The 25,688-nt window shown below is 44.3% G+C and overlaps 7 protein-coding genes across 8 annotated transcripts; 3 read left to right on the top strand and 4 right to left on the bottom strand.

The window, feature by feature from the left end:
* Positions 1 to 682: 682 nt before the first annotated feature.
* Dph2 (Diphthamide biosynthesis 2) lies at positions 683 to 2,211 on the top strand. The gene is made up of 2 exons (XM_017168028.3): positions 683 to 884; positions 937 to 2,211. The coding sequence occupies exons 1-2, from the start codon at positions 720 to 722 to the stop codon at positions 2,176 to 2,178; spliced, it is 1,407 nt and encodes a 468-aa protein (XP_017023517.1). The 5' UTR covers positions 683 to 719; the 3' UTR covers positions 2,179 to 2,211.
* UQCR-C1 (Ubiquinol-cytochrome c reductase core protein 1) lies at positions 2,193 to 4,483 on the bottom strand. Its single transcript, XM_017168029.3, has 6 exons — positions 4,154 to 4,483; positions 3,681 to 3,887; positions 3,292 to 3,620; positions 2,860 to 3,230; positions 2,709 to 2,800; positions 2,193 to 2,646 (listed from the first exon to the last, which is right to left on the bottom strand). The coding sequence occupies exons 1-6, from the start codon at positions 4,220 to 4,222 to the stop codon at positions 2,302 to 2,304; spliced, it is 1,413 nt and encodes a 470-aa protein (XP_017023518.1). The 5' UTR covers positions 4,223 to 4,483; the 3' UTR covers positions 2,193 to 2,301.
* A 35-nt stretch (positions 4,484 to 4,518) lies between these two features.
* On the top strand, positions 4,519 to 5,507 carry CycC (cyclin C). The gene is made up of 2 exons (XM_017168034.3): positions 4,519 to 5,106; positions 5,162 to 5,507. The coding sequence occupies exons 1-2, from the start codon at positions 4,519 to 4,521 to the stop codon at positions 5,375 to 5,377; spliced, it is 804 nt and encodes a 267-aa protein (XP_017023523.1). The 3' UTR covers positions 5,378 to 5,507.
* A 3-nt stretch (positions 5,508 to 5,510) lies between these two features.
* Positions 5,511 to 8,250, bottom strand: LOC108075534 (GPALPP motifs-containing protein 1). The gene is made up of 3 exons (XM_017168032.3): positions 7,998 to 8,250; positions 5,769 to 6,665; positions 5,511 to 5,705 (listed from the first exon to the last, which is right to left on the bottom strand). Exons 2-3 carry the CDS (start codon positions 6,660 to 6,662, stop codon positions 5,541 to 5,543), a joined length of 1,059 nt encoding a protein of 352 aa, XP_017023521.1. The 5' UTR covers positions 6,663 to 6,665; positions 7,998 to 8,250; the 3' UTR covers positions 5,511 to 5,540.
* LOC108075535 (phosphatidate cytidylyltransferase, mitochondrial) lies at positions 6,782 to 7,998 on the bottom strand. The gene has a single exon (XM_017168033.3). It carries the CDS (start codon positions 7,947 to 7,949, stop codon positions 6,921 to 6,923), a length of 1,029 nt encoding a protein of 342 aa, XP_017023522.1. The 5' UTR covers positions 7,950 to 7,998; the 3' UTR covers positions 6,782 to 6,920.
* Positions 8,251 to 8,595: 345 nt separating the features above from the next.
* Positions 8,596 to 12,046, top strand: Rrp6 (exosome component Rrp6). Its single transcript, XM_017168027.3, has 5 exons — positions 8,596 to 8,737; positions 8,799 to 8,980; positions 9,041 to 10,445; positions 10,855 to 11,757; positions 11,842 to 12,046. The coding sequence occupies exons 1-5, from the start codon at positions 8,636 to 8,638 to the stop codon at positions 11,920 to 11,922; spliced, it is 2,673 nt and encodes an 890-aa protein (XP_017023516.1). The 5' UTR covers positions 8,596 to 8,635; the 3' UTR covers positions 11,923 to 12,046.
* On the bottom strand, positions 11,970 to 15,151 carry LOC108075533 (glycosaminoglycan xylosylkinase homolog). Of its 2 annotated transcripts, XM_017168030.2 has the most exons (6): positions 14,762 to 15,151; positions 14,365 to 14,552; positions 13,675 to 14,272; positions 13,032 to 13,609; positions 12,771 to 12,971; positions 11,970 to 12,720 (listed from the first exon to the last, which is right to left on the bottom strand). In XM_017168030.2, exons 3-6 carry the CDS (start codon positions 13,951 to 13,953, stop codon positions 12,513 to 12,515), a joined length of 1,266 nt encoding a protein of 421 aa, XP_017023519.1. In that variant the 5' UTR covers positions 13,954 to 14,272; positions 14,365 to 14,552; positions 14,762 to 15,151; the 3' UTR covers positions 11,970 to 12,512. The 2 variants fall into 2 exon arrangements, with proteins under 2 accessions (XP_017023519.1, XP_017023520.1); XM_017168031.2 differs by lacking the exon at positions 14,365 to 14,552.
* Positions 15,152 to 25,688: the final 10,537 nt, after the last annotated feature.

Here is a 25,688-nt window from a genome sequence, read left to right on the forward strand (position 1 = left end):
AGGTGGAGAAACATCGATGTTCGGGGACATCGATGTTTTCGATGTTTTTGGCGAAAAACATCGATGAAACATCGATGTTTTAAATAAAAAAAATTAACAGTTATATTAGTGTATATGAACTTTATTTTAATTTGTAATATTAAAAAAATGAAAGTCAAATTTTCAACAAAAATTCAATTTTTTTAATCACTTGTTAAATAAAAAAAAAAACAAAAAACTAATTAAAATAAAACTTCATGATATTCATGTTCCACTTCTTTGGTATATAGTTTCTTTTTCTTAGTTTGTAAATAAAAACTAAAAACAAAAACAAATTTAATATCAATGTTTCAATATATACATGGTCCAAAGAAAATAATAGTTTTTTAGGATATTGCTATCCCGAACTCTAGTATATATATTTACATATTTTTCCATGTTTGTTTTTGTTTAAGGAAGAGGAGCCGCGTGCGAAGCTCACTTATAAGTTGTGAAGCTTTACTGAAAACTCTTTCAGATTTGTGCGAAGATGCGAGAACGCAGAAGTATTTTTTAGCAAACGTTTTAAAGGAGTCGCCATCTGTAGTAATCTAAAATATAATTAATACAATAAATAAATGAAAAAACATCGATGTTGCCCCGCTAAGCATCGATGTTTCCGATGTTTCGAAAACATCGATGTCATCGATGTTCGCATCGATGTTTCTCCACCTCTAATTTGGAACAAAGATCGCCTGGCAATGAGTTCATCCGCAACAGGCACTGCATCGGCGTTCTCCAGCTCGGACACCGCGGCCCTGGAGAGGAACACGGAGACGGAGCAAGCAGTGACCTTCGATCAAATTTGGAACGAAAATCACAGGAAAGTAAGCGGCGATTGGATTCGCCAGAATGGTTACAAAAGAGTGCGTATAGTGGTGCCGCTTTGGAGTTGCAGAACTAAGATTCTACCCTTAGGTGTGCCTGCAATTCCCGGATGACTATCTGCCTCACAGCAATGCCATCAGTGTGGCCTTAACCGAGCTACTGGCATCGGAGGACGTGAAGGTCTTCATCCTGGCGGATACCACCTACGGCAGTTGTTGTGTGGATGAGATAGCAGCTGCCCATGTTGAGGCGGATAGTGTGATTCATTTTGGAAATGCCTGCCGCAGCAGGGCCACCCGCTTGCCCGTGCTTTACCTTTATCCGGAGATGCCCTTGGAAGTGAGTGCTCTTCTCGAAAAACTGCAGACTCTGCGTCTAGAGTCTAAGGAGAGAGAGGTGTGCGTCTATTTGGACATTGGCTATCAGAATCTGGAAGGGGAAGAGCTGAGAAAGCAACTTGAAGAGGCCCTGCAACCGAAGAATCTTTTGCTGGAGCTATTTCCCCCTATTGGGGGAGAGTCCTCCACTAATGCTACCAATCTGGAGCGCATATGCATTTTCATCGGTGCTGATAACCAGCGCTTCGCTAACCTATCTCTGACTGCTCCTGCTGCCGTCCAGTGGTATGTGTACGACGGCGCCGCCGCCACCCTCAGCTCGAAGAATCCCCTTACGGCTCAGTACATCCGTCGTCGCTACTTCCACATCGAAAAGTGCAAGGATGCACAGACGCTGGGACTAATTGTGGCCACTTTGACGGCGGAGGGCTACCTGGATGTGGTGGCACGGCTTCAGACCATGGCAAAGGGCAGAGGCATTAAGACGCAGCTGATTTCCGTAGGAAGGATCAATCCGGCCAAACTGGCCAACTTCCTGGAGATCGATTGCTTCGTCTTGATTGGCTGCCCCTTTAACAACATGTACGACTCCAAGGAATACTACAAGCCCATTGTTTCCGTATTCGAAGCAGAGATGGCTCTGAATCCCGCCTGGCACATGAGGTATCCCGAAGCCTATGTCACGGACTTCAAGCAGTTGCTACCGGAGGGACGTAGCTTTCTGGCCTTTGATGTGGAAGCCATTCCCGAGAACGATGTTAGCTTGGTTAGCGGGAAACTGAGGGGAGCAGTCAACGAATCACTGGAAACCGCAGGAGATCCTGCATCCCTAGCCTTGGCCACTCAGGCCAAAATGGCGCTAATGACCACGGACACGGGACTCTCATTCGAGGACCGTACCTGGCAGGGATTAGACCCGGCTTTGGGACAGACGGAGCCCGCCCAGCTGCAGCAGGGTCTCTCCGGCATCCCCATCAAGTACACACATCAATAAACTACCAGCACTACTTGTTAACTTTTGGTATTATCGGTTTACTGATCCTCTGAAGGGCGAAATTTTCTTTTTTGAATTAAACTACATGTCCAACAACGTCGGGGATTCGGTGTGACCTCCCTCTTACACCCTCAACCAGTACATGGAGGAGCGGATTCTGTTGTAATCGGGCAGGTTCTCGACGGGACCCACGGCGGCGACGGCCGGGCAACGATCGTAGATGTACTTCATGGCCACGTCGCGGACATTGCCAACGCTGACGGCATCGATGCGCTGCTCCAGCTCGTGCAGGGGGATGCGGCGGTTGTAGCACAGGATCTGGCGACCGATGTCCTCGCAGATGGGCGTGGTGCCGTCCAACTGAAGCAGCATGTTCGTCTTCAGCAGATTCTTGGCACGCTCAACCTCGGCCTCGGTGACCATGGTGCACAGGCGCATCCATTCGCTCTGCACGTTGAAGAGCATGTCCTGGTAAAAGAGTATGAATTTCGGTAAATCATAAGCTTCAGTTTTCAGTATTGATTACTCACCTCGCACTGCAGGGGATCGCAGACAAAGTAAATGCCCCAGAGACCAGTGTCCCGGTAGCAGGTGTTGAACGACTGGAAGCTGTGGCAAAGGTCTGCCGGGAAATAATTGGAATCAAGTCCAAAAACATGAGTCATTTTCAAGTTTACTTACTATCCTCAGCGCTGGCACGGGCCAGGTTGGAGGCATTGTTGGCGCCACCACCCTGGGAGCGGTCCCAGGCACCCACCAGAGTGTTGGCCACCATCAGGGGGATATTGTCCTGGTCGGTCCAGCCGCAGCCCTCGACAGCGATGGCCACATGGGCCAGGGGCAGGGAATCGTCACGGACGCGCACTTCAGAGCCGGTGAAGCGGCAGGGAGTCACCTCTGGGGGCAGAACACTGGCTTCCAGGCCGCCCAGGCTTGAGTTAGCCAGCTTGACCAGATCGTTGTGCTTGACACCGCCGGCGGCAGCCAAAACGATGCGCGAAGCCTTGTAGTGGGTCTGAATGTAGTCGGTCAGATCGGATTTGCCAATGGACCTAAAGATAAGCAGGGTATTAATCAAAGCTAGAGAGGAATTAAGTAACTACAAATCCTTACTGAATGTTCTTGGTGGGTCCGAGGATGGTCTGACCCAGGGGGGTGCCTTGGTAGGCGGTGGCGTGCAGGTGATCGAAGACCACCTCTTGCAGGTTGCTCTCCACCTCCTGCATTTCGCGCAGGATCACCGAACGCTCGCGGGCGATCTCCGACTCGCCAAGCTTGGAGTTCTGGATGATGTCGGACAGGATCTCGACAGCCTTGGGCACATCCTTGGACAGACATTTGGCGTAGAACACAGTCTGCTCCCGAGAGGTGTAGGCATTCAAGTGGGCGCCTAGGTTCTCGACCTCCAGCTCCAGATCCGTCTGCGAGCGCTTGGCGGTGCCCTGAAAGAGGTTTAAATGAAGTATAAAAACGGATTTTTCGGGGAAATAGTTCACTCGAACCTTGAAGGCCATGTGCTCCAGGAAGTGGGCCACGCCGTTGTTCTTCTCGGTTTCGGAACGGGAGCCAGCATCGATCCAAAGTCCCACGGTGGCGGTGGAAGCGCCGGAATCCTCGCTAGCCACGCGGAGACCGTTGTCCAGCTTGGTCACCTGGGTGGCAGGTATGTTCAGCAGGGTCTTCTGCAGGGTGGCAGCAGACTTGTAGCGCTGCAAAATATGAAATATGGAAAAACTTTTAGTAAAAGTTAAGTAAACCTTACACATAACCTCAAAGTGAGTGTAAAGACTTTTCCAAACAAATTTCGAAAGATTTATGGAAATTACAGCGGTGGCTTTTGGGGGGCCAGCCAGAAGTGGTTTAATTTGTTTTATTTAAACGCACCCTAACCAGAAACACAATCATTATTGACAATTTACAATTACGTAATTTAGATCCTGTTGAGCGTAATCAATCGATTGTTTTTTGCACTTACCTTGATCATGTCAACGCCACGCACAAAGGTGCGCATATTCTGCGACACTCCAAGGACACGCAACGCCATCGTTAAGTTTTATCGTTCAATATTAATAACTAAATAAAGTATTAAGACTTTTTCGTCCGCGGCGTTGATGAAAAATCACACACACACCCACGGCAGTCACAGCACCAGAACGTTAAGTTGGCTGCAGCCGAACAGCTGTTTGCAAAATCGAAGGGTGTGCACACACTGTTTTTGGCAAGCAAACAAATTTTCCTTTTTCTATAATTTTCCGCGATTTATATCGAAAGAAGCATTTTATTGGAAAAGTAAACGGACAATTTCGACAGACATTTGTAGCCTGGCCTGTTTTCTATCAAATGGCGGGCAATTTTTGGCAGAGCTCACACTCGCAACAGTGGATTCTGGACAAACAAGATTTGCTCCGAGAGCGTCAACACGATTTGCTGGCCTTAAATGAAGACGAATACCAGAAGGTGTTCATTTTCTTTGCCAATGTCATCCAGGTGCTGGGCGAGCAGCTGAAGCTGCGGCAACAGGTCATCGCCACCGCCACGGTGTATTTCAAGAGGTTCTACGCACGGAACTCCCTGAAAAACATCGACCCCCTGCTGCTGGCGCCCACCTGCATTCTGCTGGCGTCCAAAGTGGAGGAGTTCGGCGTTATATCAAACTCCCGGCTGATCTCCATCTGCCAGTCGGCCATCAAGACCAAGTTTAGCTATGCCTATGCGCAGGAGTTTCCCTACCGCACGAACCACATCCTGGAGTGCGAGTTCTATCTGCTGGAGAACCTCGACTGCTGCCTGATCGTCTACCAGCCGTACAGACCACTGCTGCAGCTGGTCCAGGACATGGGTCAGGAGGACCAGCTGCTCACCCTCAGCTGGAGGATCGTCAACGATTCCCTGCGCACCGATGTCTGCCTGCTGTATCCACCTTACCAGGTGGGAATTTAACCTGCCAGAAACCTGAACAATTGATTGGAATCATTTTTTGTAGATCGCCATTGCCTGCCTGCAGATAGCATGCGTTATCCTGCAAAAGGACGCCACCAAACAGTGGTTCGCCGAGTTGAATGTGGATCTGGACAAGGTGCAGGAGATAGTGCGAGCCATTGTCAACCTATATGAGTTGTGGAAGGACTGGAAGGAGAAGGACGAGATACAGATGCTGCTGGCCAAGATTCCCAAGCCGAAGCCACCGCCGCAGCGATGAGATAACGCCCTAAATTTTTGTACTTCTAGATTGTAAAAAGTCTAATTAAGTTCACGACCTCATCCCACGTATTTATGTCGATTTAAAATAAGTTAAAGGCTCAAAATCTTTTTAAATTTTATTCAATTATTTTTAATTAAAATTTTATAAACCTTCAATAATCTCACAGATACTTGGCCTGTCCCCGGGAGAATTTGGTGTTCAGTATCTTGGCCTTGTCCACAATCTGTTTGGTCTGATTTTTGTCGATCTTGTTGAGCTTCAAGTCTACATCTCTGCTGAAGGGTCTTCGTTCTGGCTTCGAACCAGAGGCAGCTAGTTCCTTTTCCTTTAAAGAAAACCGATTGTAAATTAGTAATTATATACTTCTTCGTGTTTAATTGCCACCCACCTTCTCCTTCTGTTCCTTCCTTAGCTTCTTCTGGTGCAGCTCCACCAGGGACTCCTCGCGTTTGTGTTTCTTCTTATGCTTCTTGGCCATGCGCTCTTGCTCGTCATCCCTCTGCTGCTCATACTTTGCTTGGGCCATCTGCTCCATTTCCTTGGAACTACATGCTCTGGGCCCCGCAGCAGCGGCGGCCGCCTCACTTTGAGGCGTCTTGGTCCAGGAGGATCGATCACTGAAATCAGGCCGCTCTTTGCCCTGATAAAAGGTACGCTTCATGTTGCCCAGGGCAGCGAGGCCGCTCTTTAGTCCCACATCCGGCAGCTCCAGCATCCATTCCTCGCGGACCTCTTGGTCCGTAGAGGTACCCAATCCTCCGCCCTCCAGAGCAGCCAGTTTAAGGGCCAGAGCTCGCTCCTCCAGCTCCACTTTACTTGCGTTCGGCAGAGGGCCAAAGGTGTCTGCCAGGTCGTCATCATCTGAAGCCTCATCGGCCTTCAATGCGGATTCTGTTTCTGATGGTTTGGACTGAGCAAAATCGCTTGGTAGGATGGGTCCAATCATGGCCGTGGGTGGCGATTCCTGTTTCTCAATTGAGGGCCCCAGGATCACATCCTTCCTCAAATGAGGCGGCAGAGCTGGTCCAAAGGCATCTTCGCTACTGGAAGCTATTTCTGGAATATTGACAATGGGATTGGGAGGAGGTTGAGGATATAACAATGGCTGCTCCTCTTCGCGCTTGCTGCGTTTTTTCTCATTGTGACGATGCTTCTCCTTCTTGTGCTTCTTAGACTTCTTCTTTTTGGACTTGTCCACATCCTTGCTGTGCTTCTTGTGCTTCCTTTCCCGGTGTCTTTCGTCGCTGGATGAACTGCTGCTGTCACTATCTTCGCTGGACATGATCTGGAAGTCAGAATAAATAAGCACGTTTAAGATAAATAAATAAATATAAAAATAACCAAGCCCAAGCCGTAAAGATTTGGGATCAAACCCAGCCCCAAAAAACGGTTCCCTCAAGAAAACTCATGGCTTTGGCTTGGGCTACGGTTTCTATATTGCAATTAACAACGTTTAGACTTAAAATTATATAACAAAATGCAGCTGGAGGGGCAACTTAGTCGGTAAATGGCAGCCTGGGAACTATCCCATATAAGAATCCTAAACGGCAAAAGTTTTCTGGGCCTTTCGGTAGCTGTAGACCAGGGATTTTAGAACGCCAGCACTGGCGATGTTCTTGAGCGATTGCGTGACACTGCTGCGCCACACAATGTCGTTGACGGAGGCCTGCAGCACCTCGGGCAGCTGAGGCACCATGGAGAGATGATCCACCACCTCGGAATAGTCGCCACGACAGGCGGCATTTCGCTCGAGACGCTTCCTGAGCTCCCCGGGCAGCTGGTGCAGGTGTTGAACCGTAGCTGCCTGAGATTTATCCTGCTCAAAGAGTATGGCTGGCTTCCGACTTCCTGGCTCCTGACCATTCATGTTGACGGCCACGAAATTGGAGAGTTGTCCCAAAGAAGGTTGGTACAAGGCAAAGAAGTCCCTGATTTGCGGATTAACTATATTGTGGACCTTTTGCTTGTTTTCGCCAAAGATCATTCGAAAATCTCCCTTGTAGCTTAGGCCAGCGATAGTGTGGAATAGCGAATAGGCGGTGAACTTTTCTGGTAGCAGCAGCAGACCGACTTGAAGTGCAGAGAGCAGATTCCTGTCCAGGGCCGCCTTTAGGGGCGGGTTATCTGCGGGATTAACCAGATCGGTGACCGGTTTGTGTAGCCTGCCGGCCAGATAGAGATGCCGCCAGTGCAGCAGGTCCTCCAGCAACTGCTCCTCCGACACCACACCATACTTGATGGTCAGTCCCAGGTCAGGCAGTGGCACCAAGGTGTTGCAGTAGACTCCGGCACCCAAACGCTCCTGATAGTTGGCCACAAAGCGTGGTCCTAAGTGTCGCAAGGCGGAATAATGTTCCGGGTGACGATGCAAGTTCTCCGCATGGAATCCCAGGGCATCACGCACACAGAAAACCAGATCCACCACGGTGCCTGGAGGCGGACGTAGAGCAGTTCCGTTGCCCACTTTTTCGTAGCCCTCCTGCTGTTTCACGCCGGAGCCATAGGCAAACATATAGCTGACACTGCCCAGTGGAAACCGTTTCACTGTGCGCCTGTATAGGTCCAGCATCGTGTTTGTATCTTTCTAAAACGGACTTAATTTATGTTTAATAATTACTTTTTACTCCGTTTGTTTCTTCTGGAGTAGCTTCTTCTTCTTCTTATTGCTGGCGCTGGCTGCCGGCGCAGCTGGTGTGGACACACTGGCGATCAGCTGCTTGTAATATCTCAATATAATTGTTTTAAGCTTCTGGTCGTTAGATTATAATATTAAGTAATTGTATTTCCTCATTTAACATGGTACCAACATATCCCCTTTAATAATAACATATTTAATTTAATTTAATTAAAACTGCGCGCATTTTGAATACGGCCAGACAGTGTTGCAAAGTGTCTTTCGTTATAAATAATAGCCAGTGATAGCATATGTGCTGTATTTATAATCAAACCGGGTCGGAGCAGGCTCTATTTGTCTGTGCACACTACAAGATCACCATCATGATAAGTTGGACTACAAATTTGAAAAGTCGAAACGAGCTTGTTTTTTTTTTTTGTTATGCGGCCAGCGCCAAACAGTAGTGCTCTATAGTGTTCAAATTTCGCCGGCGGCAGTGTTGACAATCTCCAAATTCTAGCTGTTGTTATTCCATTCTCAAAAGAAGAAGAGAAAACACGCACATTTTCCACAATCCGATAAACGAAAAAAAATTATTAAAAGGAAAAAAGCACACAAAACATACATAAAAAATAAAAAAAATGCCGCGTCCGCCGAAAAGAAATAACACAGAGAATGAGGCGGAGACAGCTAAGCAGGAGCAGCCGCGGGACCACTCGGAGGACGTTGCGGATTTCACAAACGTGGGTTCCAGTTCCTATCGCCATCCGTTCATCCTCACTGATTTTCAATTGACTTTCGCAGCAAGCCTTCAAGAATGTGGTGGCCGCCACCCGGGCAGCGAATGCCTTTCCCCAGGGCACCGCTCGCTCTCTGTATCTCAGCTATCCGGGCTTCGCACGTGTCATGGACAACCTGTCGCAGCGCGTGGTGGGATTGATCGGCAACGTACTGCATGCCAAGGAGGTCAAGGGCGACATCAGCAAGTAAGAACACGCGAATTACAAAGGAGTGCACATTTCATTCCGAAATCCTCTCCCTTACAGACGCCAACTGGATGAGCAGTTTGAGCTGGTGCAGGAGTGCAATGACATGCTTCTTGAGCGCATTAACACAAACCTGGACATTAAGAGCGGCCTGCGCAGGAACCCCCAGCAAGTGGTTGAGGCTCAGGTGGATGTCATGAGCAGCAACTCCTCGTCAGCAGAGCAATCTACAGGTAGCTCTTCTCAAGCCCCGGAGACACCGAAGGCGGGTAGCTGGAATAGAACGACACCACAGCGAAGCATGGTTTCCGCACGCCTTTTCACGGCCAAAAATATTGTGCGCCCACAGATGCAGTTTAAGGAACCAGTGGACAACAGTGCACAGAATCCCTTTTGCCCACGGCTCAAGGAGAAGCCCAACTCGCTGAAACCGCTGGCTCTGTTGGCCGAATACGACGAAATCGGCAATATCCAGTCCTATCTGCACCCGTACGAGTTCGAGCTGCTGAAATTTGAACCCCCGGTGGATCAGCTGCAAAAGCAGAAGCCACTATTGCCATCCCTGATGGCCGACACCGAGCTGATGCTGGTGGACACGGTGGATAAGTTAAAAACGGCATTGGAGGAGCTGAGGCAGGCCCCGCAGATTGCGATCGATGTGGAGCACCACTCGTACCGCACGTTCATGGGCATCACTTGCCTTGTCCAAATGTCCACACGCTCCAAGGATTATATTTTTGATACTCTTACACTGCGTGATGAGATGCACATACTGAATCTGGTGCTGACAGATCCCAAGAAGCTAAAGATCCTGCACGGCGCCGACTTGGATATTGAGTGGCTGCAGCGTGACCTGTCCTTGTATATTGTCAACATGTTTGACACGCACCGGGCAGCCAAAGCCCTGAATATGGCCAGGTTGTCGTTGGCCTTTCTGTTGAAACACTATCTGGATCTGGACGTGGACAAGAGCCTGCAGCTGGCCGATTGGCGGATGCGACCGCTGCCGCAGCAGCTGGTCGACTATGCCCGCCAGGACACCCACTTCCTTATTTACGTTTACGAACGGATGACCAACGATCTTCTGCAGCAGCAGACTGAGCCGGGTCTGCTAAATACTGTATATCAAATGAGCACGGATGTGTGCAAGAAGCGCTACAGCAAGCCCCATATCGGTCCGGAATCTCACCTGGACTTGGTGCGAAAGACGAAGCGTTCATTTGATAATCGACAGCTTTACGCTCTTCGCGGGATCTTTGAGTGGCGAGATGCGACGGCGCGGTCCGAGGACGAGAGCTATGGCTATGTCTTGCCCAATCACATGATGCTCCAGATCGCGGAGAGCTTACCGCGCGAGATGCAGGGCATCCTGGCCTGCTGCAATCCCATTCCGCCGCTGGTGCGGCAGCAGCTGCACGCGCTCCATCAGATCGTTCTGAAGGCACGCGAACAGCCGCTGATTAAAGTGAGTTACCAAGCGATTTCAAGCAGCACCTGGAACATGTCGTTTAACGCCACAGGCTATTCCAAAAATTTTCCATTATCCATTAATTGTAATTAATTTTGAAATGAAGAGGCATTACCTCCGACATTATCGATGATTCAGTTTATTATACATCCTTCCGCAGGAAGACTAACAAAAGAAATCTAAAAAGCAGGCCAAATGTATCAGGGCAGAGCTTCTTATTTAGGTAATTAGGACACAGCGGCTTAACTTGTGTGTTTATTGCTTCTAGAGGTCCATTTATATACTCAATAGAAGACTAAGTCAGAATTTTCGATGAAATGAGGTTTCAATATATCAATATCCATCTTTTAGGGTCGTGGTGTAGTCTTTATAGTCTGTTAACCACTCTGTATACTTACTATTTCAGCCTACTTTGGAGGCCCGCAGCAGCACACAGGCATCTTTGCCGCCCTCGACCAAAGATTTCAGCAGCAAACTCTACTGTCCACACGACTTTTCGCATCAGGAGGAGGCTCGTGACGACCTACCAACGCTGTTGAAGCGCAGCGCTACGGGGAAACTTCAGCTGCACCGACAAAAGAGTATCAAAGAGAATCTATTGAAACCACCGGCAATGGCTCTGTTCGACAAGCCACCCAAACCCACCCAAGAGGAGGAACTTCGTTGGGCCCATCTGCGTAAGGAGAGCCAGATGCTACGCATGCCCTACAAGCGTTACTTGGCCATCCTGCCATTAATGGAGCAGCTAAAGGCCGATCAGATGGCCCGGGAGCGTAGTGAACAGCTCAATAGGCGTCTTTGTCCGGCAGAACCAGCGGCTGCGCAAAATATCAAGCTAGAAGCGACACCTGCCTCCAAAGCAGATGAGGAGGATGCCATTTACTCCTTGCCCCTCAAGGAGCAACTGAAGCGAAAGCACCAAACAAGTCGAAAACCAGACTCAACGGATCAGCAGCCAACCACCAGCAAGAGAGCACGAAAGGATGAGAATACGCATCCCATCAAACCAGAACCTGCTGCTTCAATTCCCGTCGATAGCGATGACGAGGTCGTGGAGACGCCCATTGAAAGGCAACCCACGGAGCAGCCACAAGCGCCGTCTAGAAAAGATATTCGAAAACAGAAGCGCAGGCAAATTCAGCGAAAGAATCGATCATTTCATCCTCAAAGCTCCAGCCAGCAGGTGCCGCAGCCCAAGACTAAGGTCGAAGGCGGCAACTTTGACTACAAGAATGTGGACTTCCGGCAGTTTAAGGGCGGAGCCCAAAGAGCCCGCGGCACAGAGATCAAGCAGCAAATGCGCGGAATGGTAAGTTTCATAATTAAGAAGGATTTGATCTTAAAAAATAGGTTACCTTCATTGTTTAATCGATTTTGTACTTATTGTTTTCAGAACCGCCCCAACAATCGCAATAATAAGCAGTTTAACAAGCTTTTTACATTTAGCAATGTAAAGACGGAGGGCAAGAAATAAACTGTAACTGTGACTAGTTATCCATAAGGGTAATGTGAATTCAATAGTGCACTTGATTTGAAGTTTATTTTGAATTTTGTACACGTTTTTCGTTACAAAAATATATTCTTAAATTTGGAAAATATCTATAATATACCTATTTAATAACAACGATATCTACAAGTAGGCTATCGGATATGTTTTTGGGGTTCGGTTTACATTTCAATTGAGCTTGGACTGAGATAATATCAGAAAAGAAAAATAAAGAAAAAATATAGAAAGACTTAAAAAAACTTGTTCACCTTTAGGAGATATGCGAGCATTACATACATTTCGGTTGGATAAATTTTCATATACACTCTTCCATCAAATATCGATTAATATGTTGTCATCCCTACTTAAAAACTATTTAAAAAGGGCCAATAGAATGTCTTAATTCTAAAAGGAAACATTTGAATAGGTGACAGCCATCGCAGCAATAAAAATTTACTAATATTATTGAATAAGCTTCTCTATCTAACTTTAGCTAACTTCTTAAGAAGGATGTGGAAAGTGACAACGGGAAGATCCTGAAATTCTGGCTTCCGTTTCAGCTGATATTTGGGGGAATCCTAAAGAGTTTTGAACATTTTTTCGCCTTCAATGTCCATACAGTGTTCCACAACCGCATACACAACCAAGAGCCTTCGTTCAATTCCCTTTTTATGCTTGTCCGTTATAAGAGGATACAAAGCATCCTGTTTGGACAGCCGATCAACAATTTCCGTCAGCACGCCGCCGGAAAAAACCTGAAGGCGATCCCAAGTGGACTTGCGAAGGCTGAAAAATACATTTTATAATTGCAGTTTTTAAGCTATAAAGATCCTTACAGGCAGCACTGGTAGAGGGGCGCCAGTATATCCAAATGGTCCTTGTTCGGATTACCGAAGGCCTTGCCATTGTCAATGAGCACCACGCGCTCCTCCCGCGTCTCGTAGTGATGGCGATCTCCATTCTGTATAAGATAATCGAAGATGGCCACATCTATAAGATCCAACAGGCGGATCGTCTCCATTTTGTTCTTCAGCGACCTAAAGGATTATCAAGATGCCATTTTAAGGTGAGTTCTTCTGGTTATAGAAGTCACCTACTTGCAGTAGGTCATGTCGTCCTCCCAAGGCGCCCGCTTGTCGTCTTTGTAGGTACGCTGCCACGGAGATCGCCGTTTGGCCAGCGTGCCTGGCACAATGTAGATAAGTACGCCTTCGATGTTGTGCCTCTCATCGCCGCAGACAGTCTCCTCCTCGTTGCAGTAGTGGCACTTCCCGTACAAACAATACCTCTCCCTGCCATCCTCATCCGTCTCTATGTTGATGGTGTGCTGGAGTTCCGGGTCACCGTTGGCATAGATCTCCCTCTTTAGGTTCACCACACGACCCACAACGATGGGAGTCCATCGCAGGTCGAGCACGGCGCCCAGATAGAAGGCATACACCTCCGCCGTGTGCCGATCCTTGCCGCTGTACACCACTCCCTCGATAACCTCGTCCCGCGGATACCACTGTGGCTTGAAGATCACCTTTTGCTGCTGGGACAGTCGCACCAGAAGCTTCAGCTGTGTGCCCCGCGCCAGGTTGCTTACCCGTGTAATTGGCTCGCGACGCAGCGTCTCCAAAAGCTGACCCATCGAGGAGTCGTACATGGGATACACTTCGTTCTCTTGCGGCCACTAAGAAGGACCCAAGTAATTAGGAATTCTAATACCAGAGGGGCATAGTTACAGTGTTGACTCACCCAATTGGCAATGTCCCAGAGAACGCTGGCGTTCTCGTACGGCGCTGCCTTGTAGTTCTTCAGCAGCTTGTTGCGGAACATGAAGAAGCGGGGATTACGATTGAGGTAGGCGGGCTTCAGGTGCCGCATCTTGTGCCGGATCATATTCTCCAGCGCCCGTACGCTGGCCAGATGACCCTCCTCGGCGCTCAGGTAGTACATGAAGTAGAAGTTAACGCCCAGCACCAGGCCCAGGAGGCTGGCCACGATGCCTCCTATAATTACGTTGCGCTTGTTCATCCTGTTGCAGCCTGCAGCCTGGGGCGCTATCACCTATTTTTAATATTACGTATACGCCACGGCAGCCGCAACACTGGCAAATTGCTCAATTCTAGCCCAAATGTTGTTGATACGACCGGGCCGCTGCTGCATGCTTATGTTGCTGCTATTGTTGTTGTTGCTGCTGGGATACTAGCAATTTGTTGCTCTTGCTCTTTTGCTGATGATGTTGCCCTTCCTTTTTTGCTTTATTTCGTTTTTCCTTTTTTTTTTTTTGGCAGACATCGGCCGACAACTGTTCGCATCAGTCCATTGTTGTGAAAACTAATTGTGGCTGCATCTGTAACGGTGTGCGAGTACATTAATTAAATTGTCAGTACTGTAGAGGGGCCAGAGTCCTGTTCCGGGTTCCGATTGGCTCTGATTTCTCACCTACAACATTAAGTTAATCAGATCGTAATGGTTGTTTACAACAGCTGACCCCATTAGCCGCCGCATTCTTGGCTCTTGAAGCTAGTATCTATAAATTAGTATCTGTTCCGGGTGTGGCTTTTGTCTTCCCACCTTGAGGCAGTGCAAGTATTTAGGAAAAATTCACTGATATTACGTTTTTAGATTCTCTGGAAAAGGTTGAAAACTGACTTAGAAAAGGGGTTTCACTATATGGGTTTTCTAAGCTTAATTTATGATCCTTGTCGTTGTTTCATTTATCAAGAATTGTATCTTTAAATAAGTTATAAATAATAACTCTTTTTAGACTATTCTGGTTACCACTATTTTGTTATGAAAACATATATATTAGTACATATATTAAATGCATAGGACATACCACAGCATGTCCTGTTTTCGGGAAACTGTAAGATATCCTTGGAACTCTCGACAGAGCCACGTTTCCCTCTGGTATGCAGGCGTTGAGAGTGAGCCCCTTGGGTTTTCTTGGATTTTTGGCAGCCAAAACTGCTTAATAAATCGTGTGCTTCCTCTTCTGCTGCTGCTGCTACTGCTGCTTCTTTGAATTAATTGGCCGCAGCCTCGTTTTTGGCCAACATCCACAACCACACGCACTCGAAAACGGGAAACTTCTGCGGCGGCCGAATAAAACAAAGCATTTTACTGCCGCACTTTGCTCGCCTCTCTTGTTTGGCCAATTGGCAATATAAATAGCTTTTGTTTATGTCGGTGAAAATACGCGAAAAACGTGCCCGGCGTAGAGGAAACAGAAGCGAATGAGAAAAAACCACAACAGAAGCCGAGAATCGGCGAAGTAAACAAAAAGCAGCTGATGCCAAATCAGCTGTTGACCTCCACGCAGCCATCCGGCAACGTCTGGCAACGCTGGCACCGTTACTTTGAACTTTTAACAACAAAAACCAAAAAAAATGTGTTAAAGTGAGGGCGCTTGCCATGAGCAGGTGGTGGGCGAAAGTTAATCAAAAAGCCGGCTAAAGGTCAGGACTGAAACTAAGCCAGGAGTGAGAAAGGTAAGTGCTCCTTTGGCGCAATAGCACCTTCTCACACGCACGCCTCTGTGCATCTGTTATTATTAACACATCCTTACGTGCAAGTGGCACCAGATGAGGCCAATCGTAAAAACTGCAAAAAAAATGGTTAATTTTGAACTATTTGGGGGTATTATTTGGTGATCTTTAAAAAATATGGAATTCAAATATTTCCGTCTTCTTGACGGTTATTATAATTTTAGTAACTGAAGAAGTCATTTCTAACCCCAAGAATCATATATATACTTGATCAGCAGTAACAGGCAAGTCTTTCTAGCCATTCCAGAAAAAAATTTTTTTTTCGGATATTTTTCAAAATTTTATAAGGGGTTACATCGTTATAATTCTCAAAAATTGCAAAAAATTTTATTTATTTAAAAATATACAATTAGTATACAGGTTTGTAAACCTGTAAACGAATTGAGATTAGTGAATTTTTAGCTTAGTTATGAAATATTCAAAATGTGGTCCCTTGATTCAGTTGCAAAATGGCTTCCCAAAATTAGCTTCCTTTCTAATTTAAAATAAAATATATAGTTTTCGAATTCTAGTTCTTATCTTAAGATTGGAAAAGAAATCTATTAAAATTACGTATAAGTATGATGGTCGCTTGTTTGTTCTTTAAAAAGTTTCAGATACAAAGTCCCGAGTTTTTAAAATTTAAGCTCTCCAACTTTTTTTAAAATATCTATATTCAAGTTTAACGAAAATCAAAAGCAAAACTAGGATATTTTTAGTATTTAAAAATACAAATTAAGTTGCTTGAAATAAATATTAAAAGAAATTAATGGATCATGGAAAGCTTAACGTTTAACCATCTTTTTCACGAGTGTATAGTCACTTTAGGGTTAGCTTAGTTATTTTTTCCATCGATGGAGTTAGGCTGGGAGGGTTCGCCTTGCCTTGGGGTCTCCCAAAGCAACTGAAGGCATAAACTGCGCCCACGCTACGCCCAGGATACCGGATGAAAGGGGGAAAGTAGGATAAGAAAGGGAGGAGGAGAGGAAACCCCCAGCCACATATGGCACAAAATAAACCGACAAATGATAACGGCACTCGAGCAAACAACAATAAAGGATGAAAAGCACGAAAATCGAGTAAATGAACGAAATAATGGTGTTGGGAATGTACAACAAGTAACAAAACGCACAAACCTTCGTATGTACCTTAACTCGAACCCTCTTTCCACACCCAAAAACTCGCTTTTCCTGCCTGCGGGAAATTCAAATGCCTGCAGCATCCGCCTCCGACGCCGTCGCCGCCACCACATATGTATGTTGTTGGCCTGGGAAATTCGAAGGCAGTTGGCGGAGAGAAAGTAACACCCTTGGTGTCGACGCATTACGATTACAGTTAAATGTAATCCACTTAAAAACAAATATATAAAATATTGAAAATTATCAAGCAAAATAAACCAATATGTTTAGTGTATTATTGTTGCTTTAGCTTACTATTCTTTGAGCAGTTAAATATTTTGTTCTGAGTTTTAAAAAATATTTAAGCTTTTTTTTTTTATTGCAAATTGTATATAGAATGCGAATCAAATTTTTTCAAGTGTCCTTGTACGAGTACAACCGTTCCAGAAAATGTTCGACTTACTTTGTTTTCATTGTTTTGTGGGTTTGCTCGTTTCTTTGTTTATTTGTTTGTCGCGGTGCATAACACATATTGAAGTAAGCCAATTTCTCTGAGGCTGGTTTGTGTGGGCCAAGTTAATCATAAATGAACTTGATGAACGGCTGAAGCCGTTTAAAGCCGCAGTTCTCAGACTGAAAAAATATTTTACCAATTAATTCCCTTTTAAACTGATATAGGCCTAAAGATTGGTTATTAACTATTTAAAGTTCTGTTAATATTTACATACTTGACTCTTTCTTTCTCTTTTTATACAATTAAACATTTTCAATTAGGATTCTAATTTCTGAAATAAAGCAATTGATAAAGAAAGAAACCCATATATGTACAGACAACCAAACATACATTTCCAATTAATATCAATTAGAAAAACATTCCAACACCAACGGCTTAGCCGCGTGAAATAGAACGAATGAGAAAATAAACAAAACTAAACAATTCAATTAGGGCTCAAATTGTGAAAAGCCAAAGAAAATACAGTATTTAGTAATTGGGTCAGATGCCGCTAACGAGCAACGACAATTACACAGAAGGCAACAGCCCAAAGCTGACGGCAAACACGAAGGAATCAATTTCGATCCCTGGAAGGGGCCTTCCCCCTTGACGTGTGCGCACAATAAGGAAGTCTGGAAATAACATAGTAAAGCATGCGAGAATACGAAAATAAAATGTTTTTATTGTTTAGAAAAAAGTCAAATTCAGTTAACAAAACTAGAATAATTATGAGAACCCTATTTGTGAGAATCCAAACTTGTTTCAAATTATAGCTTAAATTTTCACCAACCTATATTGTAGGAAATAAGGTAACTAATTAATATAAAAATATATAACGTATACGCCATGTTGCCTTTTAAGAAATATTTTAAAATGTTGTTTAATTTTTTTGTAAAAATGTAATATAATTGACGTACTTAGCAGATATCTTCAACAATGTTAAATACTTTTACCAAGTGTTGAACCCCTTACGACTGTTTGACAATCGTTAAATTAACACGAAATCTGCCCAAACATAATTATAATTTTTATTGCCGCTTTTCGCCGCGGGCCAAACGCGAAGCTGCAAAAAATCAATTAATTTATACACCGAGGCAGACGGCAAAGTCACATCTCGGGTGTTAATTGCTCATGTGTATCCCTGCAGTAACGCTCGAATCCTGTTTTTTGTGTGTGTGTGTGTGCCATTTTCGTTTGTCCTCTCGTCGTTGGCGGCGTTTTCCTTAATGGCTGCCGCTCTTATCTGGCCTCTCATGCGTTTTGTAATTAATTGGCAGACATTTTACTGCCGTGGACCGTTGTCATAGGTCGCTCAGCACGTGTTGGGGCGGAATGGCATAAAAGGGGGGTGGTTCGACCTAATGATTAATTACAATTTAATTTGTTTGGCATTTAGACGAGCTTTAACAGCGGAGCGGGAATTCGTGCGCCCTGAGACGCTACGATGACAAAATGTCGACAGAGCTCCTCAGAAGGAACAATTTAAATTTCAACATTTGTTTGCCAGCAAAATTTCATGTAATAAATCTGCCTGTGTCTTAAATTTATTTTCCTTGTAGCATATTTAATTGAATTTGTTCCACAATGCTGGGGGATCCATCTAATTAATTGTTTTTTGTTTTGTTCCCTTGTTCTGATTCGTTTCCATATTATTTCTGTTTGTTTTTTGTTGCGACTTTGAGCCTGTGTGCCTGGCTGCCAAAATATGCAAATTTAGGCTTATGAAAAGGCCTAATGAGTCGGCCTAGGAATTATGAAAATAAAAAGAAGAGAGCAACGATGATTTAAAAGGGGGAAAAATCAAGATCGGGTGTTTTACAGAAATCACCAGGGTCTTTAAAACTTCCTTTAAAATGTACAAATCTACACTTAATGCGACATCTTAAAAATTGAACTGCATACTTTTAAGGGTTTTAAAATGACTAGGGATTCCTGGTGCATTCTATAATTATGTGTCTTTCATATCTATTACTATGACAGACTAGCAATATACTTAATATTCCTCCAACGCTTTAGTAAATGTTAGGGTCCTTGATTTTTTCCGATTTTGTTGTGATTTCTGTCCAGCTTTAAGACAACTTTAGGTCGGACCGCCATCGTATTATTTTTTGATGTCGTTTTTCTTGTTTAGCTGGTGCAACAAAAGGACATGAAAAATGGGGTACAATTTGGGCGCCCAACATGAAATTAACTCATTCGTTGTGGCCTAGAATAACAAAAGACACTCGCATACACTCAAACATACAATCACTTACATACTCATACACATAAATACACAGAGAAAATAAAGGAAGGGAACGTTTTCACTTTTTTGATGCCACTAATTGTTATCAACTATTGCTTAATAATTATAAAAACTGAAATAATGTTATAAATATTATAAAATGCCAATTCAAAGAGCCAGGACTATGTGAAATCCATGCTGAGTATTTAGGTGGGTCAGGAAGTGAATACTCATATTAAACAGCTGAAAATCATCAATAATCACAAGTTATTTCATTTTCTAAATTATTTCCGATTGCCAAATTTATATAAAAGTAAAATAAAAATCAACATAAATCTTAATTTAGATCTCACTTAAGTGATTTTTATCAGTGTACACACATAAATAGACGGCACTGAGGTCAAGCAACGTCATTTTTCAGACGGCCAAACAAAAAAAGCGAGAAAAGAGGCGAAAAAAAAGGAAAATAACTTGGCTTCAAGTGCCGCCACACGGAGAATTCATTGTGCACGAGTGTTGGTGTGTGAGTGTGCAGTGTGTGCGAGCCAAAACACATGCTCGGCAAGGAGGAAAATATAAACAAACGCCCTCGTAAAAGCTCCCAGTTTCTTGTGGCCCCAAAACTATGCCAACGGGAGCTTTGTGCGTAAAGCTAAGGAGCAACAGTTCCCCCGCGAGAGCGGCAGCGAGCCCAGGACAGCTCGGCAACACTGGAATTACGCTTTCGCACGCTTTCACATTCTCTCTCTCTTCGTTTCTTTGTTTGCTCGCATGGGCTCTCTCCCGCTCAATGGCGGAGCAACAGTTATGATTCCTCTCTCACCCTTCAGGGTCCCCGGACAAAGTTGTTGTTGCCTTTCCTAATGCCCTGCCACCTGAACGTTGTTGTTGTTGCCTCGAAATTTGAGTCAATGGAGCAGAGAATGGCACTCGGAGAAAATAACTTTAACAGTTCAGAAAAAAATTACAGTCTCTTTAAGGTTTATAATTACTAGAATTATAAAATGTTGGACCACCCGTCGTATACGCAATTTCTTAACTCAATAAAAATAATAAAATGTTTAGTTCAGAGTAAACCATTCTTTTTTCCAGTGCCAGCGAGAAGCGCAGCTCAGTCCTTAGCGCTCGCCTGTGTGTGAGTGAGCGCGTTTTGGGCAGCCCAGGACCCTCTGGTATCTCTGGTGCCTGTGAAGCTTCAGTAGCTGTTGCTCCTGCTGCTGTTTTCAGTGCCTGGATTGTTGTTGGCGCGTTCACAACGCGGCTAGCGCGCGTTTTCCTCTCGTTTTCCCGTTCGACCGTTTTTTTATGTGGCTTGGCCATTTCGGTTGGCCCCCGTCGGCGTGTTAGTTAGTAGTTTTTTTGGCCATCCACGTGCGGTCGTTACAAGTGTCTCGGAATGCAAATAAACGAGATTTTTTTGAGCTGGGAATGCATCTTTTATGACAGCCATCAAAGCTGTTAACTGGTATGTTTGCCGTCAGTCATATAAAGGACATAAACCTGGCTAATTGTATGGACACTTTGCCACACGGGGCACGGGAGTTTTGTGATTCTACGCAGATCCCTTCACTTGCACAATTTTTCGATTTTCCAAGCTGGCGAGCAATCTGCAATCGAAGGTTTCAGGGGGGTCCAACGCAACTCAACGCATCCTTTAAGGTGTCTCATGTTGCCGTGTGTCCTGTGCTTTGTCTCCTGTCTGCAGCCTGCTGCTATCTGTTTGGCTTTCATCTTCAATTTCCGTTGCGCATTCGCGCGTATTCGCTGGCATTTGCTGGCGTTGTATTTGTCGTTGTCCTGGCGCATAAAACACCGAGAAAATTACAAGTTATTGAGTTGCAAAGCGCGCTGGAGACCGCTAGCACACAGAAAAAGGAGCACACACAGACGTTAACCCAAGCAGACACACTGGGCCCCCGGGACTGTGCTACATTTTTCCGTCAGCTTCCAAACGGGGGATGGTCAAATGTGGTAATACACAGAGCGAAAAACAAAGGAACTTTCCTTGAATAAAATCCATTAAATGGGGTTTAATTAGGATTTCTTTTTTACGATTAGTTAGTATACAAATTATTTATTATGCGAAAACAATTGTTGTTTCAAAAAAATAACCTTAAACTGGAACCTGTTTTTATAGGATCCTCAATAGTTTATATTTGGTTATTTTACGATACATTTTCTCTCTCTGCATCGCCCATTTGCATGCTTTGTGGAAAAAAAGCATCTGCACCTATTTGCGACTCCTGGCCGAGCGCTACTTTAATTCATCTGTTCGCATTTTACGACCCACCCGCAACAGACATCGGGCCAAAACCACCACCAACACCACCCCACCGTCCCTTCCGTCTTACCACGTCCAATCACAGTGGGTCAACAGACAGCAGACAGCTGGAGCTGAGTGAGAAACCGCAGTTGTGGCCGCCAGCACGTGCATACATTCAGGGGACTGTGGGGTCCTTGGACTCCGACAAGGAGCTACCATGGATGTACCTGCCCTTATGTGTGTGCACCTGTGGCGTTGCCAGACTTGTTGAACATTATGTCATGCTATTTTACAAGTATTTTCATGGCCCTAAACATAATATCGGAAATAATGGCTGGAGCTTATCGATTTACCATTCAGCGGGGAGCGAAATAGGGCACTCGGAATGGAATATTTAATGGAATACCTGGGGGGATTATAAAGGTAATGGGGTGCTATCATACTTGAAATTCTAACGGTGATGACGACAATAAATTCCATTCCTTTATTGAAATGGATACCTGTGCTAAAAAGTAAGGGACTTGATTATATCGTGAAAATAAACTTATTGTTTTTAAATTAAACTAAATTTTTAAACGTCAACTTGAACTTATTTTGCAAATTTTATAAATAATATTAATTACATAACACATAATATGTATTTTTTTTATAATTAGAATCGAAATCGTAATAAAATGCAATCCTTGTGAGCAAGACTCTTGTTTCCTAATTTAATTTAAGCCTAAAGCCTATTAATTTCATTAAATTAAATGATAATTTTTAATTCCTTCTCTATTTACCATAATTCCCTACAATTTGGCAACACTTTGGGCCCACTGCCCTTGTTAGGGCTGTATCTACTACTATTTCACGCACTGCCAACTGCGAAATCTACTGCGCTTTTCGCTAGCTGTTGCTGACACTGCTCCTTGCAACACGTTGCCATTAATACGTACTTCCCTTGACACTTGTGAGCCAATAAACTTGAAAAAAGAGCAACAGTTGCCGCGCACAACCAACCACACACCACACGCACACCCCGGTTGTGTGTGTGTGTGTGTGTTAGCCGAAGCGAAGCCGAGTGGCCAAGTTGTGCGAGGCTGGCATTGCTGGCAGTTGGTTCCCGGAGGTCCGCTCATAACGCAGATGTCCTTTGTCGTGCTCGGTTCGTTCGGAACGCTCGGCTCTCGAAATTACCTCGCTCGGTTCGGTTCTTGTTGAATAAATTGCCTCGTTCGGTTCGCGCCGGCATTTGAGCCAGGCCAAAAGGTACCTGCTCCCTGGCACCTGGCTCCTTCCGTGGCCAACGGGGCGGCTGCTTAATACGCACGCACGGTTGATATGTTAATTCCGTTCCTTGGCATCACTTAGGAAACAATTAGCGCGTTAGTTTCGGGCCTGCAAAACCCCATCGAGTGAGTGTGTCCGCCAGAAGTAGGAGGCAAGTGAAAAGTTTTAATTGTCTGCACATTTTCATTGGAAAAGTTTGTTGCCTTCGCGCTCTTAATATTCATGTGGCTCCGGCTATATGATTTTACGACCATAATCGTAATCATTTCTTGCCTTTTGTCCTTGCCATTTGCATTTGTGCTACGCTGGGATCCTTTTTACACAAAAGCATAAACAGAGAATAAATATTTGGATTTTGAAAGCGAGAGGAAAATGTACTAAATTTCTATTTTAAAGACAAGTAAATATAATGTCTTTTCAATCTGGAAATTGGTTGGAAACATCGAAGTTTTTCATGATTAATAATATTTAAATATTGCACAACAAGATCTATAATAGAAAAGTGAATTTAAAGTTTAAAATATTTATATTTTAATTTGTTTATTTTTAAGAACTAAGTGTTTGTAAATCTGCATTTTAACTGTGCTTCTCTCCGTGTACACATTTATTTATTTTTTACTCCGTGTTTGTCTGTTCTGATTAAAACCGTCTGATGAGTTGCAGATGCTGTCGGCCCCAAGTTTTATTCTTATTTTTTTTTGTGGCCCAGCTCATTCTTGCGGCAAATGGTTCCCATTGTGTTTGTTTTATTTGTATTACTTTTCGTTTACGGATATTTGCATTATTTACTTTCCAGGAAGTGCAGTGAAACAGGTTTCTTGGACTTTACATATTTTACACTTTACCAGCAAAAGTTTTACAGCTTAAAGAGCATTTCAATAAATTTATTGAAATTTGCATGTGGACCTAGTAAGAGTTTGTTTTAAATGGGCCAAAGTTAATAAAAGGACATTTATCATTTTCAACCCAAAAACGGACAACCCAGTAAAAAGTGTTATCCTTGTAATTTGAAGTCTCCAAGAGATTTGTTCGCATTCCTGTGACTTGGGAAAGCCATCAGCTGTTTACTAGACATCGTTGTAGGCAGCCTTTTAAATTTGTATTTCCATCTGTGCCTTCTTTGTGTGTTCTATGAATTATTCAGTTGATTTGATTTCTTCATTGCCCCATGCTGGGTCCCTTGGACAAATGCTTCTTGGAAATCCCATTGGCATTCCTCTTGTAATTACAAAATTACTACATATCCATTTGCTAGAGAGCTACTAGACAAGGACTGTGTTAAATAAGCATAGATATTTCCATGAAAATAAACCAAATCCTGGAATATAGTTCATCTATTTCACACCGACCGTTATTGTAACTGAAATTTTAAGGCCTGTGTAACAGAATACAAATTAATTAGTTATCAACGAAGATACAAACAATGGCATTCGTGCAGCTGCATTGAATTAAATTGAATAATGCAAATGCGAATAATTCAGCTCTATTATTGGCAAGGTTTTCCAATTACCAAAGCTCCACCATCCCCCTTTTGTTTGGTCTAGATACAAAGATACACAAATTTCGAGATGGAAAGATACACAGAAAAGTGTGCCCGGGGGCAAATCAAAATTAAAGAGATCCGCCTGCCTTTGTTGGCATTTGTGCTTTAATGGCTGATTTATTTTAATTACAATTTGCACTTACTAATGATTAATCTACTTGCCACGGCACGCCCATGCAAAACAGCCGGAGTCAGGGTCGGGCCGTAAAATGCTTCCCGAAAATATGTGTGTGGAGCACGGTTAAGAGTTCATTTGCAGTGCAATCGATTTTCACATTAATTAAGCCCTAATTACTGTAGCACAGAGACTCCAGCCACTGCCTTGTAAATGAAGTCACACTAGGCCATTGAATTGAGTGAATATCTCGCCGGAGCGAACCTGAGTACACATTTCACGGCAAAAGAACTCGGTTTTATTAATTCCCATCTGGGGAAGAGGGCTTCCTGCGGCTGCTTTATGCTGCTGTAGCTCCTGCTCTTGCTCCTGTTCATTCCCAAAGAAAAGTCTTAGCTGCCAAACCGCATTCGCAGCGCAAAATGAAAACTCTGTGGGAAGGCGGCTTGGGGTTACTTCGTCACCGGCGACCAATTTGATGGCCAACTATAACTATAAACTGGAAAAATATTTCCCTTGGCCAAATTCCAGTTTGCAAATCTATTTCAGTGTTAATTACACGTGCAAAATAGACTGCAAAGGCGCAACTTTTACGGCCCTGTGCGAGTAAAACTAAAAGTTTAAAAATAAACTACTACAGGACTTTATGGCCGGCTATTCTGGGGTGCGAATAAAAGCAACATTAAATTAGATTAAAATGGGAAACTCTGGCTGCAGACTCTTGCGGAGTGGCAGCTAGTTGAAAACTTTCACTTTTGTTTGCCAAACTCAGTTATCCTTTGTATGCGTGTGTAACAAAAACGTAGACAGACTTATTCATTTTGCTGTTTGTGTTTTTTTCTGAGCGCGTTCCTTTTTAATTTCCGACATCTGAATATTTATATGCTTGCTCGAATAACCACCGAGAAGGGGTGGCTAAATCAAAGGAATGCCTAACAGTGTGCCTTCAATTTATTCCAGCTAGGACTTTGCCATGCATTAAGCAGGCAAAAATCGCGCATACGCCGCGTGGCCCCGAGATGCCAGGCATGCAAATGAAACGAGATTCTGTCCGCAAAGCAAACAATTTTTTAAAGCCACGTCGAGTCAACTGTGTTTGTTTATGTTTGTGGGTTTGTTGTGGCTGCTGTTCTCTCTTTCGCCTTTTGTTTGTGTAATATAATATGCATAAAAGGAAACTGTGAGTGTGAGTGGAAGTGTGTGCTTGTGAACTC

Source organism: Drosophila kikkawai, chromosome 3R (assembly GCF_030179895.1).
Source record: "Drosophila kikkawai strain 14028-0561.14 chromosome 3R, DkikHiC1v2, whole genome shotgun sequence".
Classification (NCBI taxonomy): Eukaryota; Metazoa; Arthropoda; class Insecta; order Diptera; family Drosophilidae; genus Drosophila; species Drosophila kikkawai.

What these genes read in the sequence shown, in the direction of transcription:
- LOC108075533 (XM_017168031.2), bottom strand. Translation starts at nt 13,953, where the DNA reads ATGAACAAGCGCAACGTAATTATAGGAGGCATCGTGGCCAGCCTCCTG. An exon ending in TCTGGGACATTGCCAATTGG is followed by an intron (nt 13,610 to 13,674) that starts GTGAGTCAACAC and finishes GGTCCTTCTTAG; the next exon opens with TGGCCGCAAGAGAACGAAGT. An exon ending in CCCCTCTACCAGTGCTGCCT is followed by an intron (nt 12,721 to 12,770) that starts GTAAGGATCTTT and finishes TGTATTTTTCAG; the next exon opens with CCTTCGCAAGTCCACTTGGG.
- Rrp6 (XM_017168027.3), top strand. Translation starts at nt 8,636, where the DNA reads ATGCCGCGTCCGCCGAAAAGAAATAACACAGAGAATGAGGCGGAGACA. An exon ending in GTCAAGGGCGACATCAGCAA is followed by an intron (nt 8,981 to 9,040) that starts GTAAGAACACGC and finishes TCTCCCTTACAG; the next exon opens with ACGCCAACTGGATGAGCAGT. An exon ending in GCGAACAGCCGCTGATTAAA is followed by an intron (nt 10,446 to 10,854) that starts GTGAGTTACCAA and finishes TTACTATTTCAG; the next exon opens with CCTACTTTGGAGGCCCGCAG.
- CycC (XM_017168034.3), top strand. Translation starts at nt 4,519, where the DNA reads ATGGCGGGCAATTTTTGGCAGAGCTCACACTCGCAACAGTGGATTCTG. An exon ending in TGCTGTATCCACCTTACCAG is followed by an intron (nt 5,107 to 5,161) that starts GTGGGAATTTAA and finishes CATTTTTTGTAG; the next exon opens with ATCGCCATTGCCTGCCTGCA.
- UQCR-C1 (XM_017168029.3), bottom strand. Translation starts at nt 4,222, where the DNA reads ATGGCGTTGCGTGTCCTTGGAGTGTCGCAGAATATGCGCACCTTTGTG. An exon ending in TGGAGCACATGGCCTTCAAG is followed by an intron (nt 3,621 to 3,680) that starts GTTCGAGTGAAC and finishes AACCTCTTTCAG; the next exon opens with GGCACCGCCAAGCGCTCGCA. An exon ending in CCGTGCCAGCGCTGAGGATA is followed by an intron (nt 2,801 to 2,859) that starts GTAAGTAAACTT and finishes ATTTCCCGGCAG; the next exon opens with ACCTTTGCCACAGCTTCCAG.
- LOC108075535 (XM_017168033.3), bottom strand. Translation starts at nt 7,949, where the DNA reads ATGCTGGACCTATACAGGCGCACAGTGAAACGGTTTCCACTGGGCAGT.
- LOC108075534 (XM_017168032.3), bottom strand. Translation starts at nt 6,662, where the DNA reads ATGTCCAGCGAAGATAGTGACAGCAGCAGTTCATCCAGCGACGAAAGA. An exon ending in GGAAGGAACAGAAGGAGAAG is followed by an intron (nt 5,706 to 5,768) that starts GTGGGTGGCAAT and finishes TTTTCTTTAAAG; the next exon opens with GAAAAGGAACTAGCTGCCTC.
- Dph2 (XM_017168028.3), top strand. Translation starts at nt 720, where the DNA reads ATGAGTTCATCCGCAACAGGCACTGCATCGGCGTTCTCCAGCTCGGAC. An exon ending in GCCAGAATGGTTACAAAAGA is followed by an intron (nt 885 to 936) that starts GTGCGTATAGTG and finishes TTCTACCCTTAG; the next exon opens with GTGTGCCTGCAATTCCCGGA.